The sequence below is a fragment of the Ambystoma mexicanum genome, chromosome 13 (genome assembly GCF_040938575.1).
Source record: "Ambystoma mexicanum isolate Mex_15411 chromosome 13, UKY_AmexF1_1, whole genome shotgun sequence".
NCBI classification, from domain to species: Eukaryota; Metazoa; Chordata; class Amphibia; order Caudata; family Ambystomatidae; genus Ambystoma; species Ambystoma mexicanum.
In genome coordinates this window covers 770,737,253-770,751,456 of record NC_090938.1, presented here as the reverse complement: position 1 = coordinate 770,751,456, position 14,204 = coordinate 770,737,253, and the positions used below count along the sequence as shown (strand labels likewise).

Genomic DNA, 14,204 nt, shown 5'->3' with positions numbered 1-14,204 from the left:
TTACCGAGAAAGATAGTGATTCATAACCAAGTAAAGTGGCTTTCCTGCCATAGAGATGAGCCGTAAAATATAAGTGAAACTCCAAAGCACAGGAAATATCACTGAAGAAATGACTCCACACCAAGCGCCTATAGAGGGACATTATATAATAACTATTGCACATAAAACTTACATTGAAAAGCCTTCTTGTGCGGACGCGGGTGACGTGTGAGCAAAGTTGCTACAGTGTTGCAATGTAAATGTGAGAGCCGCATATATTGGGGTGTAGATAGGCTGGGAAGATTAAAAGGAGTGGGGGGGGGATGCAAAGGGCGTCTCAAAGAGCCCTAGTGTAGGGGGGGGGGGAGCGGAGGGACATAATAGAATTCTAAAACAATTCATGAACAAAAAGACCCCACTGTGTCCCCCCCTCTCCTTCCGTGTAGACCCCAAATGAAATCTGCAAAACCACAGGAGCCGCTCGAACGAGGCACCCATCAAAACCCTTAACCCCCTACAAAATATATATATATGACCTGGATCAAAATACCAGGGCCCCTCCCTTTCAGATACAGGACAGTAACCCCAGCCCCCCAAAACAGAGGACAGTGCCCGCCCGCCTACCTCATTTCTTTCCCCACTAAAAAGAGGCAAAGGTACCCCGCAATTCTTAAGCATCCCAGGACAGCGCCCAAACCCAGGTAATAATACAGGGCGTCTGGCTAGGTCCTGATATGCCCAGGAGGGTGAACGTATATTCAAACAAAAAACCAGGATGGGAGACCCACACTTATGAGATTCAGGATAATTTTAGTTTAATCTCTGAATTTTGGTGATGATACATATAATATATCAATTGTTAGCATAATAACAGACAGACGGACAGTTGTACATTTGATATGTAGGTGTACCACTAAACCCGAAAGAAGTAACCCCCCAGTCTCCCCCCCACCCCCAGAAGTAAACCAACAGGTGAGCCACGGACACTGCAAGGGCCAGCAGTGCCCCCCCCAATAAAGATGAGCCACAGACATAGCGCCCCCTTTCACCTGCGCCCCCCTCGCCCCGCCCTCATAGACACAGCCCCCCTTTACCTGCAGCCACCTGTGCCCCACCCTCACAGCAGACACATCCCCCCCTTACCTGATGCTGGGCTCCACTGCTGTCAGTCCCCTCCTGCCCCCGGGAGGATCCGCAGCCCCCCCTCGGGGCTCCATGTATTGAAGTAGGGCCGCAGGGTGCGGGGGAAGGAGGCCCCGGGGAAGGTGAAGAGCAGAGCCCGGTCCTGAGCATCGTAGACCGAGAGCCTGCCCGCCTCATAGTCCAGGAAGAGGCCCAGGACCCTGGGGGGGCGCGCAGGGGTCAGGGGGGTGGGATGGGAGGTGAGAGCCCAGTATTTACCAGCCGAGAGCGCCACTGTCCAGAGTCCATCCTCAGGTGATGCTGTAATCTCCCCCTTCCTGGGAACAGACTCATCACACACCCCCAGGGTCCAGTCGGGTTGCCCCCTACCCCCACCTCCCAGTAATGCCTCCCAGAGCTCAGCCCCTCCCTCCCCAGGACACATAAGGCTTTAGTGAATCTCTGGGGGGTGTCGGGCAGGTCCTGGGCTCGGGGTCCGCGTCTCACCCTTCTCCCGTCCGCGGACACGATGAGCCAGGGATTCGCGGTGCCAGGATCCAGAGTCACCTCACCTGCAAGAGAGAAGCCCGGCTCAGAAACCAGCCAATAACAGGGCGCCAACAGCCTGTCAATCACAGCAACAGCGAGAGCTCAGCCAATCACACCTTCCTGTCACCAGACACCTGCAGACCCCGCCCACAGCACAGGGGGATGCGGCTGTTCCTCGATTCTTAAATGAAACCCCAAGTGACCCCAAAATTCAAGAGATAACGGGGAGAGCTCTCACCCCTCCCCACAATTCCCCATTATCCACCTCCACCAGGACCCTTCACCTCAGGCCCCAGGGGGTCTTCGGGTCTGCAAGGAATGGGGGAGCGAGGGGGTGCGATGGAAACGAAGAAACAGAGAGAAGAATGCAAGAGACAGCCAGAGTAGAGAGCGAGAAAGGAAAGGAGAGGGACACAGAGAAGAGACAGGCAGAGAGGAGAGAGAGGCGGGTACAAGAGATCTGCAGAGAAAAGGGAGAGACGAGACAGCAGAGAAGCAGAGAGGAGAGTGGCAGGGAGAGGGACACTGAGGAAGGCAGAGAGGAGACAGTGAGAAGAGAGAAGGAGACGAGACAGCAAGGAAGAGACAGTGACAGAACGGAGAGACAGACAGTAGAGAGACTCAGAAAGGTAGACTGAAAAACATGCAGAGGGGAGACCGACTGTGAATGTCGGATAGAAATAAAGAAATATTGCAGATTAAAGACAGAAAAGAGAGAGCAATAACGACAGAGACACGAGAGGGAACCGCTGAAGATGCAGAGAGAGCGAACATGGAGGAAAGGATGAGTGAAGAGAGAGACACGTGAAGAGGGAGAGAGCAACATGGCCACGATGAGAAGCAGAGAGAGAGGAGAGGAGAGACAGTGAACGGGAGACAGTCACAGGTGGAACAGAGAGAGACACGTTTAGAGGGAGAGAGTAACATGGACATGATGAGAAGCAGAGAGAGGAAGAGATCAGAGACAGTGAACGGGAGACAGAGGTGGTGGAATAGAGAGAGACACTTATAATCCCTCTCATATTATTCAGACCACCCCCACCCCCACCCCTCCCCACACCCCCCAGGCAGCCTCGTGATACAACAGAGTGAACTCCTGGGAAATCCCCCACCCCCCCAACCCCCTTCTCTTCCGACATCTTTACACACCTCACTCCCGGCCAGAGAGTGCCCTGCAGCTCTGCCGAGCAAAGGAAGTGAAGGGGTGAAGAGACAGCACAGGGACAGCGAAGAAAGAGACATGCAGTGACGGGAGATCTGAGACAGTGAGAGGCAGAGACTGGGAGAAAAAGACAGAGTGGGACAGGCAGAGATGAAAGAGACAGATCGGAAGATGGAGACAGACTAACCCAGAATAACAACAGGAAAGAGAGACAGACTAACAGAGAGAAACAACAGGAAAATGAGAGACTGACAGAGAGAAACAACAGAAAATAGGGAGACAGACTAACACAGAGAAACAACAGGAAAGAGAGAGACAGACTAACAGAGAGGAACATCAGGAAGAAGACAGACTAACACAGAGAAACAACAGGAAAGAGAAACAGACTAACAGAGAAACAACAGGAAAGAGACAGATTAACACAGAAACAAGAGGAAAGAGACAGACTAACACAGAAACAAGAGGAAAGAGAGAGACAGACTAACAGAGAGAAACAACAGGAAAGAGAGAGACAAACTAAAAGAGAGAAACAACAGGAAAGAGAGAGACAAACTAAAAGAGAGAAACAGGAAAGAGATACAGACTAACACCGAGAAACAACAGGAGAGAGACAGACTAAGACAGACAAACAATAGGGAAGATGGGGACAGACTAACCCAGAATAACAACAGGAACGAGAGACATACTAACAGAGAGAAACAACAGGAAAGAGAGAGAGACAGAGAAGAACAGTAAAGAGAAACAGACTAACACAGAGAAACAACAGGAACGAGAGAGACTGGAGGAGAGCGAGTGAGGGCGATAAGCAGAGTGGAGAGGACTTTGAGGCACAGTAGAGTGAGGGGAAAAGGGACATGGAAAGAAGAGAAGCCAAGCAAGAAAGACAGAGCACCAAACTAACACACAGAGGAGGAACGGGAAAAAGAAAGAAATAGCTAAGAGAGAGACATGTAGTGACAGGAGACCAAGATAAAAAAAGGCGGGAAACTAACAGAGGAGGCCAGAGAAATACAGGAAAGAGAAAGAGGCGACAAGAAGAGAGCGAGAGAGGGAGACCGGGTGAGTGACAGAGGAGCATGGACAGAAACTTAACCAGGAAGAGACACATGGAAAGACAGAGACAGGCATACAGGAGAGAGAGAAAGAGACAGACAGGCTGAGACAGAGGAGAGAATACAGGCCTGCAAAGGGGAGAGATACTAGGAAAAGACAGAGGAGGCGGAAGAACAGAGAACATGGACACAAGAGAAGCAGAGACAGAAGAGATGGAGAGAAGGTGAGTGGGAGGGAAAGATAGAGGGGCTAACAGTGGGGAGAATAAAAGGGAGATAGAGAAGAATAATAGGAAAAGGCAGAAAAAAAGACACGCAGAGAGAAAATAGAGGAGCTGGTGATCAATAGGCAGACAGCAAGGGAGATAGAAATCCCAGCAGAGGGAGAGAGGCAGGGAGGAGAGAGGGAAGGAGACAGAAAACTAAAGAGGAGGGAGAGAAATGAAGAAATAAAGGCAGGACCGTTGCCTTGGCCCGCCCCCTTCCCTACCCCCCACACACACAGGCGCTTCTCTCGTGTTTTTAATGCAAATGCTGGATATTGCTTGAGATTCCAAAGGTGAGGGTTTGGATGAAAGTATGAAATAAACCCAGAGGGCAGAGAGAGACACACAGCGAGAAAGAAAGACAGCCAGAGAGAAGCACAGCAAGAAAGAAAGACTGGAAGAGAGAAACACAGCAAGAAAGAAGCAGGCAGAGAGAACCACAGCAAGAAAGAACGATTAGCAGGCAGAGAAACACAGCAAGAAAGAAAGACAGACAGAGAGAAACACAGCAAGAAAGAAAGACTGGAAGAGAGAAACACAGCAAGAAAGAAGCAGGCAGAGAGAACCACAGCAAGAAAGAACGATTAGCAGGCAGAGAAACACAGCAAGAAAGAAAGACAGACAGAGAGAAACACAGCAAAAAAGAAAGACTGGAAGAGAGAAACACAGCAAGAAAGAAGCAGGCAGCGAGAACCACAGCAAGAAAGAGGCAGGCAGAGAGAAACACAGCAAGAAAGAGAGACAGGCAGAGAGAAACACAGAAAGAAAGAACGATTAGCAGGCAGAGAAACACAGCAAGAAAGAAAGACAGGCAGAGAGAACCACAGCAAGAAAGAGGCAGGCAGAGAGAAACACAGCAAGAAAGAGAGACAGGCAGAGAGAAACACAGAAAGAAAGAACGATTAGCAGGCAGAGAAACACAGCAAGAAAGAAAGACAGGCAGAGAGAAACACAGCAAGAAAGAGGCAGGCATGGAAAAAAACAGCAAGAAAGAGAGACAGGCAGAGAGAAACAGCAGGAAACAGAGACATGCAGAGAGAAACACAGCAAGAAAGAAAGACAGGCAGAGAGAAACACAACAAGAAAGAGGCAGGCATGGAAAAAAACAGCAAGAAAGAGAGACAGGCAGAGAGAAACAGCAGGAAACAGAGACATGCAGAGAGAAACACAGCAAGAAAGAAAGACAGGCAGAGAGAAACACAGCAAGAAAGAGGCAGGCAGAGAGAAACACAGCAAGAAAGAGGCAGGCAGAGGGAAACACAGAAAGAAAGAGGCAGGCAGAGAGAAAGAAAGCAAGGAAGAGACAGGCAGAGAGAAACACAGCAAGACAGAGACATGCAGAAAGAGACACAAAGCAACAGGGCCCAGTAACGAGTCTAATGTTCCTCATGGACTGTCAGTGGTTGGCGAGTTGTCACATATCAGGGGGCAAAGCCCAGGGGGTCGCCCACCGCCTACACTTGAATTGACACAAGGGGGGGGGGCTAAAAGCAAGGGTAGCTGCACCCAGAGGGCCCTTAGGGTCCGGAGTTTCTTCTGTGGCCAGGACACTTTAGTTTTGAATCGTGCCCATATACTGGACTTGTTCCCCGCTATTATCCCTCTACGATATTTATTGAGCAGCGATATAAAAACAGTCGATATATGTGAGAAAGTTACCAAACCTACTTCAATTGTCTTTTTCCATTCAGACAGTATTTTGTCATATGTATTGGACCAGGAAAGCCAGTTTGGACTTATAGGATATGAGCGTGTGCTGGTGGAAACGGAGTATGGCACGAGATATCATTTGGACGTATGGGATATGAGCGTGTGCTGGTGGAAACGGAGTATGGCACGAGATATCAATGGATGTATGGGATATGATTGTGTGCTGGTGGAAGCGGAGTATGGGACGAGATATCATTTGGGCGTATGGGATATGAGCGTATGCTGGTGGAAACGGAGCATGGCACGAGATATCATTTGGACGTATGGGATATGAGCGTGTGCTGGTGGAAACGGAGCATGGGGCGAGATATCATTTGGACGTATGGGATGTGAGCGTGTGCTGGTGGAAACGGAGCATGGCACGAGATATCATTTGGACGTATGGGATATGAGCGTGTGCTGGTGGAAACGGAGTATGGGACGAGATATCATTTGGACGTATGGGATATGAGCGTATGCTGGTGGAAACGGAGTATGGCACGAGATATCATTTGGACGTATGGGAAATGAGCGTGTGCTGGTGGAAACGGAGTATGGCACGAGATATCATTTGGACGTATGGGATATGAGCGTGTGCTGGTGGAAACGGAGTATGGCACGAGATATCAATGGATGTATGGGATATGATTGTGTGCTGGTGGAAACGGAGTATGGCACGAGATATCAATGGATGTATGGGATATGATTGTGTGCTGGTGGAAGCGGAGTATGGGACGAGATATCATTTGGATGTATGGGATATGAGCGTATGCTGGTGGAAACGGAGTATGGCACGAGATATCATTTGGACGTATGGGATATGAGCGTGTGCTGGTGGAAACGGAGTATGGGACGAGATATCATTTGGACGTATGGGATATGAGCGTATGCTGGTGGAAACGGAGTATGGCACGAGATATCATTTGGACGTATGGGATATGAGCGTGTGCTGGTGGAAACGGAGTATGGCACGAGATATCAATGGATGTATGGGATATGATTGTGTGCTGGTGGAAGCGGAGTATGGCACGAGATATCATTTGGATGTATGGGATATGAGTGTGTGCTGGTGGAAGCGGAGTATGGCTCGAGATATCATTGGACGTATGGGACATGAGTGTGTGCTGGTGGAAGCGGAGTATGGCACGAGATATAATTTGGACGTATGGGATATGAGTGTGTGCTGGTGGAAACGGAGAATGGCTCGAGATATCATTTGGACGTATGGGACATGAGTGTGTGCTGGTGGAAACGGAGAATGGCTCGAGATATAATTTGGACGTATGGGATATGAGTGTGTGCTGGTGGAAACAGAGTATGGCACGATATATATTTTGGAGGTATGGGATATGAGTGTGTGCTGGTGGAAACGGAGAATGGCTCGAGATATAATTTGGACGTATGGGATATGAGTGTGTGCTGGTGGAAACGGAGTATGGCACGAGATATCATTTGGACGTATGGGACATGAGTGTGTGCTGGTGGAAGCAGAGTATGGCACGAGATATCATTTGGACGTATGGGATATGAGTGCGTGCTTGTGGAAATAGAGTATGGCACGAGATAACATTGGACGTATGGGACATGAGTGTGTGCTGGTGGAAGTGGAGAATGGCACGAGATATCATTGGACGTATGGGACATGAGTGTGTGCTGGTGGAAGCTGAGAATGGCACGAGATATCATTTGGACGTATGGGATATGAGTGTGTGCTGGTGGAAACGGAGTATGGCACGAGATATCATTTGGACGTATGGGACATGAGTGTGTGCTGGTGGAAACGGAGTATGGCACGAGATATCATTTGGACAAGATATCATTTGGATGTATGGGATATGAGTGTGTGCTGGTGGAAGCGGAGAATGGCACGAGATATCATTTGGACGTATGGGATATGAGTGTGTGCTGGTGGAAGCGGAGAATGGCACAAGATATCATTTGTACGTATGGGATATGAGTGTGTGCTGGTGGAAGCGGAGTATGGCATGAGATATAATTTGGAGGTATGGGATATGAGTGTGTGCTGTTGGAAACGGAGTATGGCACGAGATATAATTTGGAGGTATGGGAGATGAGCGTGTGCTGGTGGAAACAGAGTATGGCACAAGATATCATTTGGACGTATGGGATATGAGTGTGTGCTGGTGGAAGCGGAGTATGGTACGAGATATATTTTGGAGGTATGGGATATGAGTGTGTGCTGGTGGAAACGGAGTAGGGCACGAGATATTATTTGGACGTATGGGAGATGAGCGTGTAATGGTGGAAACTGAGTAGGGCACGAGATATGACAACTGGTTACCTGGCATTAAAGAATTAAACTTAAATAAAATCCCTGTTGCCCCCAAAATGAACTATGAGGCTGGATTTCCAGCCCTTTCTGAGGGGGAAAAATCTCATTGGACTTGGCTGGCAAAATTGGTGGCTCTACACGGGGGACCAGGCCCTTAGCACATGTCCCTGACCAAATGGCGAGTCTGCTCAGTGGGAACACACGCGGACATCGCCATGGCTTGATGGAAGAAAATGATGACCACTCCTTGGTGACTCTCCAAGAGACTTGACTTACTGAAGAATTTGTCATTGATGGTTGGCAATCTTGCCATAAACTGGCGGCCAAGGGTCTATGGGGTCGCCCCAAGGGAGGCCTACTGCCCGCAGTTAAGAGCCCCCTTATTGAGCTGGAGATTGTTACTACTTCTCCTAGTTTGTTAGTTGGTAAGATTACCTTTCCAATTGGTTCGCTCTGTGGGGTGTCCAGTGAACTTATTGTTGTGAACGTCTATGATCCACCCTATAGGACCCCACGCGAGATGGTGATGTCAGAGTTGGACTTATTCCTCCAGTGTAAGCTTGGATGTACCCCATGTATAATCTGTGGGGACTTTAATTCCAGGATACCGAGGGAATTGTCCCGCCGGGACTGTGAAGCCACCTCTGAGATCATTGTGGCAGATGAGGATCTGCTCTCATGTTGCTGTAAGAGAGTTTAGGAAGATCGTTGAGGGTGATTCCCACGTGACAGGTGATTTAGTCAGGGTTTCGTAAACAGCTTGGGTTGATTTCATTGGCAACACCTTGGGGCGAGTTGCCATGGTGGATATAATTGTGTGTGGTGCGACGGTGGACACCCTCACAAACTTATCTGAGAATAAGTGGACTTACTCCAAGGGTCCCGCTGATGTTCTGAGGCTAATCGGGAGAAGTAAAACCTCCAGAGCACCCGGGCCGGATGGTATTTGTAGTACCCTGATCAAAGCCGATGCTACCCATTGGGCTAATGCCCTTCCCTGGTTAATTTGGCTGGATCACAGAAGCGCAATTGATTCCGCCATCCTGGCGGGACAGTGCCATTGTGCCTATTTGGAAGACGGGCAATAGGATTGATCCGAGCAATTACCGGCTGTTGGCCATGCTAGACGCCCCATTAAAAAACTTCACTTGTCTCTTTATTGGAGGAATTGTGGAATTGGGCAGTCAGCTTGAACATAATACCGTTCAACCAAACTGGCTTTCATAAGGGCCTGAGTACATCCACCAATTGCCTTGTGCTGTTAACAGTGATCCAACAAGCCTGGAGTATTTGTCGTAGAACAGTGTATGTGGCATTTATAGACTACAGCGCTGCCTTCGACTCTGTTGATAGGCGTAGGCTTTGGAATCAGCTGCCGAGTTGGAATATTCCAGCAGGTCTCCTCTCTACGATAGTCACACTTCACGATGCTCTACAATCTCTACAAGGCCGACATGGGATCGGCGCTGCATAACCCTACCTCTATCCCGCCTAAATTGGGGAATCTTTCCCTACAATGTATGGGTTATGCCGATGATATTGTCCTGCTCGACTGTACTCCTGTAGGGCTGCAGGCTGCTTTGTCTAAACTTAAGGAATATTCTGACCTTAACTCCTTGGGGCTCATTACAAGTTTGCCAGTCCGTAAACAACGGCACCGGTAAGCTTGCCGGTGCCGTTGTTTCCGGACCGGCAAACTATGAGTTGTGCTTGCGGGTGCCTTTCTGCCCACTAGGTCTGTCCTGGCGGGCAGACCGGCACCCGCAAGCACAATTAGACGGATGCACCGGCACCGTTTTGAACGGTGCTGGTGCATCCGACCTCCACATTCCCATTGAGCCCTATGGGGCTCAAATGGGAATGGGGACCATTTAATTCCGGTGCCCGCGGATGGGCAATTACTGGGTCCGGCCGGGTCGTAATGACCCGATAATTGCCCATTCCCAGGTGCAGTGCCAGAATATTTTACAGGTTTGGCGGTAGCCTGCCGGTTTTACCGGCAAGGCTACCACAAAACTTATAATGAGGCCCCTTCTCTGTTAATCCTAATAAATCTAAAATCATGATTTTTTCACCGCAGCATGTGCTAAAGCCCAGCGTTTTGAATGGTACCTTGGAGAACAAAAACTAGAGGTCATCGACGAATATAAATATCTTGGAGTTGTGCTCGACAGGAGGTTAACCGGGGCATTCCATCTTGAGATACTTGAGCGGTTGTTTTGAGGAGACTGGGGCACTGAACACAATAACACTGTCCATCATATATCCTTACTCCAACCCCCAAAAAAAAGCACATGGTTTAACACCAGCACACAATTTCATGCTGGCATTAAACCAATGGTTTCCTATGGACTCCGCCTGCTATTTACACCTGGTAAATGCCAGCAGATACCACAGGAGCTGATGGTCAAGGACTCCTGCCATCGTTTAATGGGGAGGCGACTCCGCTCGGTCCTTAAGCTTGGATAACTGTGTGATCATCGACAACAATGAGTCAAAGGAGGGCTCAATCACTAATGAACCTGCTAACAAATAGAAGGCTAAAAAGAGCAAAAAGAAGGCGCACAAGAAAAACGCTCATACTAAACAGGCTGATTTTAGCAGCAATCCAGCCTGAGCAACACGCCTGGCTTGATTAATTCCAGCTCCAGAGTTACTACCCTTGTGATCAATGATAAGGGTTCATATGGCACTCTACCATTAGAAGGAAATAAGACCAAAGTCTCCGCTTAACATCCTACTAAAAAACAAAACTACATCAAAAGGCTTCCAGCTGCTGAGTCTAATACTCTTTCTACTAGAGGTGCCTCCAGAAATAAAGACAACATCGCAGGAACACCTGGTTCATTTATACAGACTACAGGAACTATTAAGTGCCAACCATTACCCGAAGATTCCCACATTCTGGAAGATTTGGGAAACCCTTTTCCAGAGGACAATCATGGGATAACATCTAACGCCATTGCTTCGGACACGCACCCTAACGGCTCCACCTAATATCCGTCCATGAGGAAAATGGAGGCGCTAAATCAGTAAATGGGAAGAGGGGCCTCTACCACCCTCATTCTAATTCAGATGCTGACTGCTTCGCCCTCAAAGTACAGAGCCTTTTTTATGTTAGTCGGGACTATTATCCAAATCGAACAACCATCTTCCATTTAGTCAATGACATCATTCCTCTGCAGTCTCTACAAATGGAGGACATCGCGATTGTTGACCTCCTAGAAGACTCCTACTATGCTAGCATGATAGTTTATTTTCGCAATCCTGCTGGACTAGATTTAGTCACGTCGCATGATGATGATTTGGGAAAGTTAGGTTATGACTGTTCTATTGTGAAAGCTCCATCTAGAAAGTTTGGGCTGAATCTAGAGAGGGGGGTACTGAAATCCAGTAGACCTGTTCCTTTGCTTTCTACTAGACCCTCTACATCCAACCTATGGGAGTCAACCTTAATCGATCAACACTATCTCCCAGCTGACAAGGTGACGCTATTACTGTCGCCAATGATGCTCTTGGGTTAAGCCATGATGAATCTAGATAGGGGGGGGCAGAAATCTAGAAGACCTGTTCCTTTGCTTTCTACTAGACCCTCTACATCCAACCTATGGGAGTCAACCTTAATCTATCAAAGCTATCTCCCAGCTCACAAGGCAATGCTATTACTGTCACTATTGACGCTCTTGGGTTAAGACTTGTTGATGTCCACTCTCCCTTGGAAGAGAAAGCAGGGTTGGCTGCTACCAGCTGGCAGTGCTTACCCTTAATTCTACAACCACAAAATCCACGTAGATCCTAGCTGCACTTTTACCATTTTGTCCTCGAACACCCGAGTCTTCTCCCAATATACTGAGCCTGAAGGTTTATTAGAGAACATCCCCAATTTCTGTGTGTTGGCATTACAGGAGACCTGGCTCAGGATAACTTGGAAATCGGCGGCTGCCATTCCATTCAAACTATGGCCACAAGGGGACTCAAGGGCGACCAAAAGGAGGACTGATCATTAGTGTTGATAATACTTACCAAATCACCAAGATCAGCACTTCAGGCGACTCAGTGCTTGCTGCTATTATTAATTGGGCCCCGAAGTGTGGCCCTACAACTTCTCTATTAATCATCAACATTTATGATTTACTCCCGAGGCTTTATCATGCTAAACGCTCTTTGCCCAGGTGTATCGCCAGAGTGATATACCAGAGTGACTGACAACAGTGCATCGACTATCGAGTAGGTCTTTGTAAACATCAACATGTACCCAAATATGAAGGTCTTAACAAGAACAGAAAGTGACCACGTTCCCCTCTTCTCCTATATAGATTACACTGAGCCGGCTCATGATAGTGACCCTATCAGCAACATTACTATAAACCAAGGGCGAGTTGGAATCCAGGTAATATTAATAAGGCTGTTTGCTTGATCACTGATCTCGAATTAGATTCACACGCCACTTGCAGTGCAGAGGCCTTACTCAACTGCGGCATCGCTTTCCTGCTAGTTACATTGCAGAAGTGGGCCTGATTCAGAGGTGCCTGGTAAAATGGGAAAAAAGTGCAGTGTCTCTGGGCCTGATTCAGATGTGCATGTTAAAATGGAAAAGTGCTGTGTCTCTAGGCCTGATTCAGATGTGCATGTAACAATGGAAAAGTGCCGTGTGTCTGGGCCTGAGTCAGAGGTGCATGTTAAAATGGAAAAGTGCCGTGTCTCAGTTGAATGACACTTTTCGATGAAGAAATGGATTCTGATGTAATCCGAGAGTGGCGGCAATATATCAAGTCTGCCACTCCTGCAAAGCCGTGATTTACGGCATAGCAACAGCCTTGCCAACCACCTAAAGAGGCGTTAATTAACGGCACCCGTTAATTAATGCATCTTTTGAAACAGGGGTAGTTCCTCAGGTCCTGAAAAAGGCTTGGGTCACTCCCATTATAAAAAAGCCAGGATTACCTACTGACATACCTACTAACTTCAGGCCAATTACAAATACCCCTTTTCTCCTGAAAATTCGGGACCAGGTGGCATACAGAGAAATAGCAATACACATGAAAGAACATCCCATTTTGAATGATTCTCAGTCAGGCTTTAGGGTTGGTTTTGGCACAGAGACGGCGCTACTAGAACTTAAATCCAGGCTTCTGAATGGCATGGATAAAAATGAAGCCTCTCTGCTAATGTTGTTGGACCTGTCAGCGGCCTTCCACCTGGTGGACCATCCCATTCTGGCCACCAGGTTCTCCCCTATAGCATCACAATGGCTCTCGTCTTTTCTCAGTAAAGTAGTGTATTTGCCCTAAAAGCAGAAGCTGTACCCATAGACATTGTACTTGGCCCTGTTTGTACAACCTTTTCGCAGTGCCGTTCTTTGCCATGTTAGCCCATGAAGGGGTGAATTTCATAAATGATGCAGATAATATGCAGTGTGTCGCCCCCCTCCTTGGAAATCATGACTCAGATGAAGCGCTGATCGAGACCTGGATGGTGCAGAACACATTGGCTTTGAACCATGAAAAAACAGAGCTGCTGGGGGTTGGCTCACCCAACATGACACAAAAACTGGGTCAAACATATGACTGTTTCCATAACGTTGGGGGTTATTCGGGACCCACACCTCAGCATGAAGCCTCATGTGTGTAGTGTTGTCTCATCATGTGCTTATTATATCAAACTATTGGTTCATCTAAGACCTCTTGTATTGCAGACGAATGCAGAGAATATAGCAAGGGTGATAGTGGGAGCCAAGATTGATTATTGCTCTAGTCTTTTAGTCGGCATTAATAAAACGACCTGCAAGATATTGCAGGTTGTACAAAATGGAGCTGTAACGGGTCTTTCACGTAGAGATCATGTTTCTACAGCAAGGCGTGCTCTTCAGTGGCTCCAGGTGGAGTCTAGAATACTGGTCAGATTATTGGTCATTACACAGAAGTGTAGAAGCTCTACTTGCAAATAAAAGACAAATAGGAACTTTGAGGTCCAGCAATCAGGATCTTTTGATGATCTCGAGGTATAGGACCGAGAAGGCCTCAACAGGAGCCTTCTATGCTATTGCCCCTAGGGCTTGGAATGACCCACCGTTGGATTTAAGAGATGTGGTT

The 14,204-nt window shown here is 48.0% G+C and overlaps 1 protein-coding gene across 1 annotated transcript in view; it reads right to left on the bottom strand.

Moving 5' to 3' along the window:
- The window catches only part of LOC138520555 (E3 ubiquitin-protein ligase TRIM11-like), a 109,310-nt gene that overhangs the window by 61,689 nt on the left and 33,417 nt on the right, over positions 1 to 14,204 (bottom strand). The window contains exon 5 of the mRNA XM_069632896.1: positions 1,123 to 1,673. Coding sequence (XP_069488997.1) covers positions 1,342 to 1,673 — 332 coding nt within the window. The 3' untranslated portion in view covers positions 1,123 to 1,341. The remainder of the gene's footprint in view (positions 1 to 1,122; positions 1,674 to 14,204) is intronic.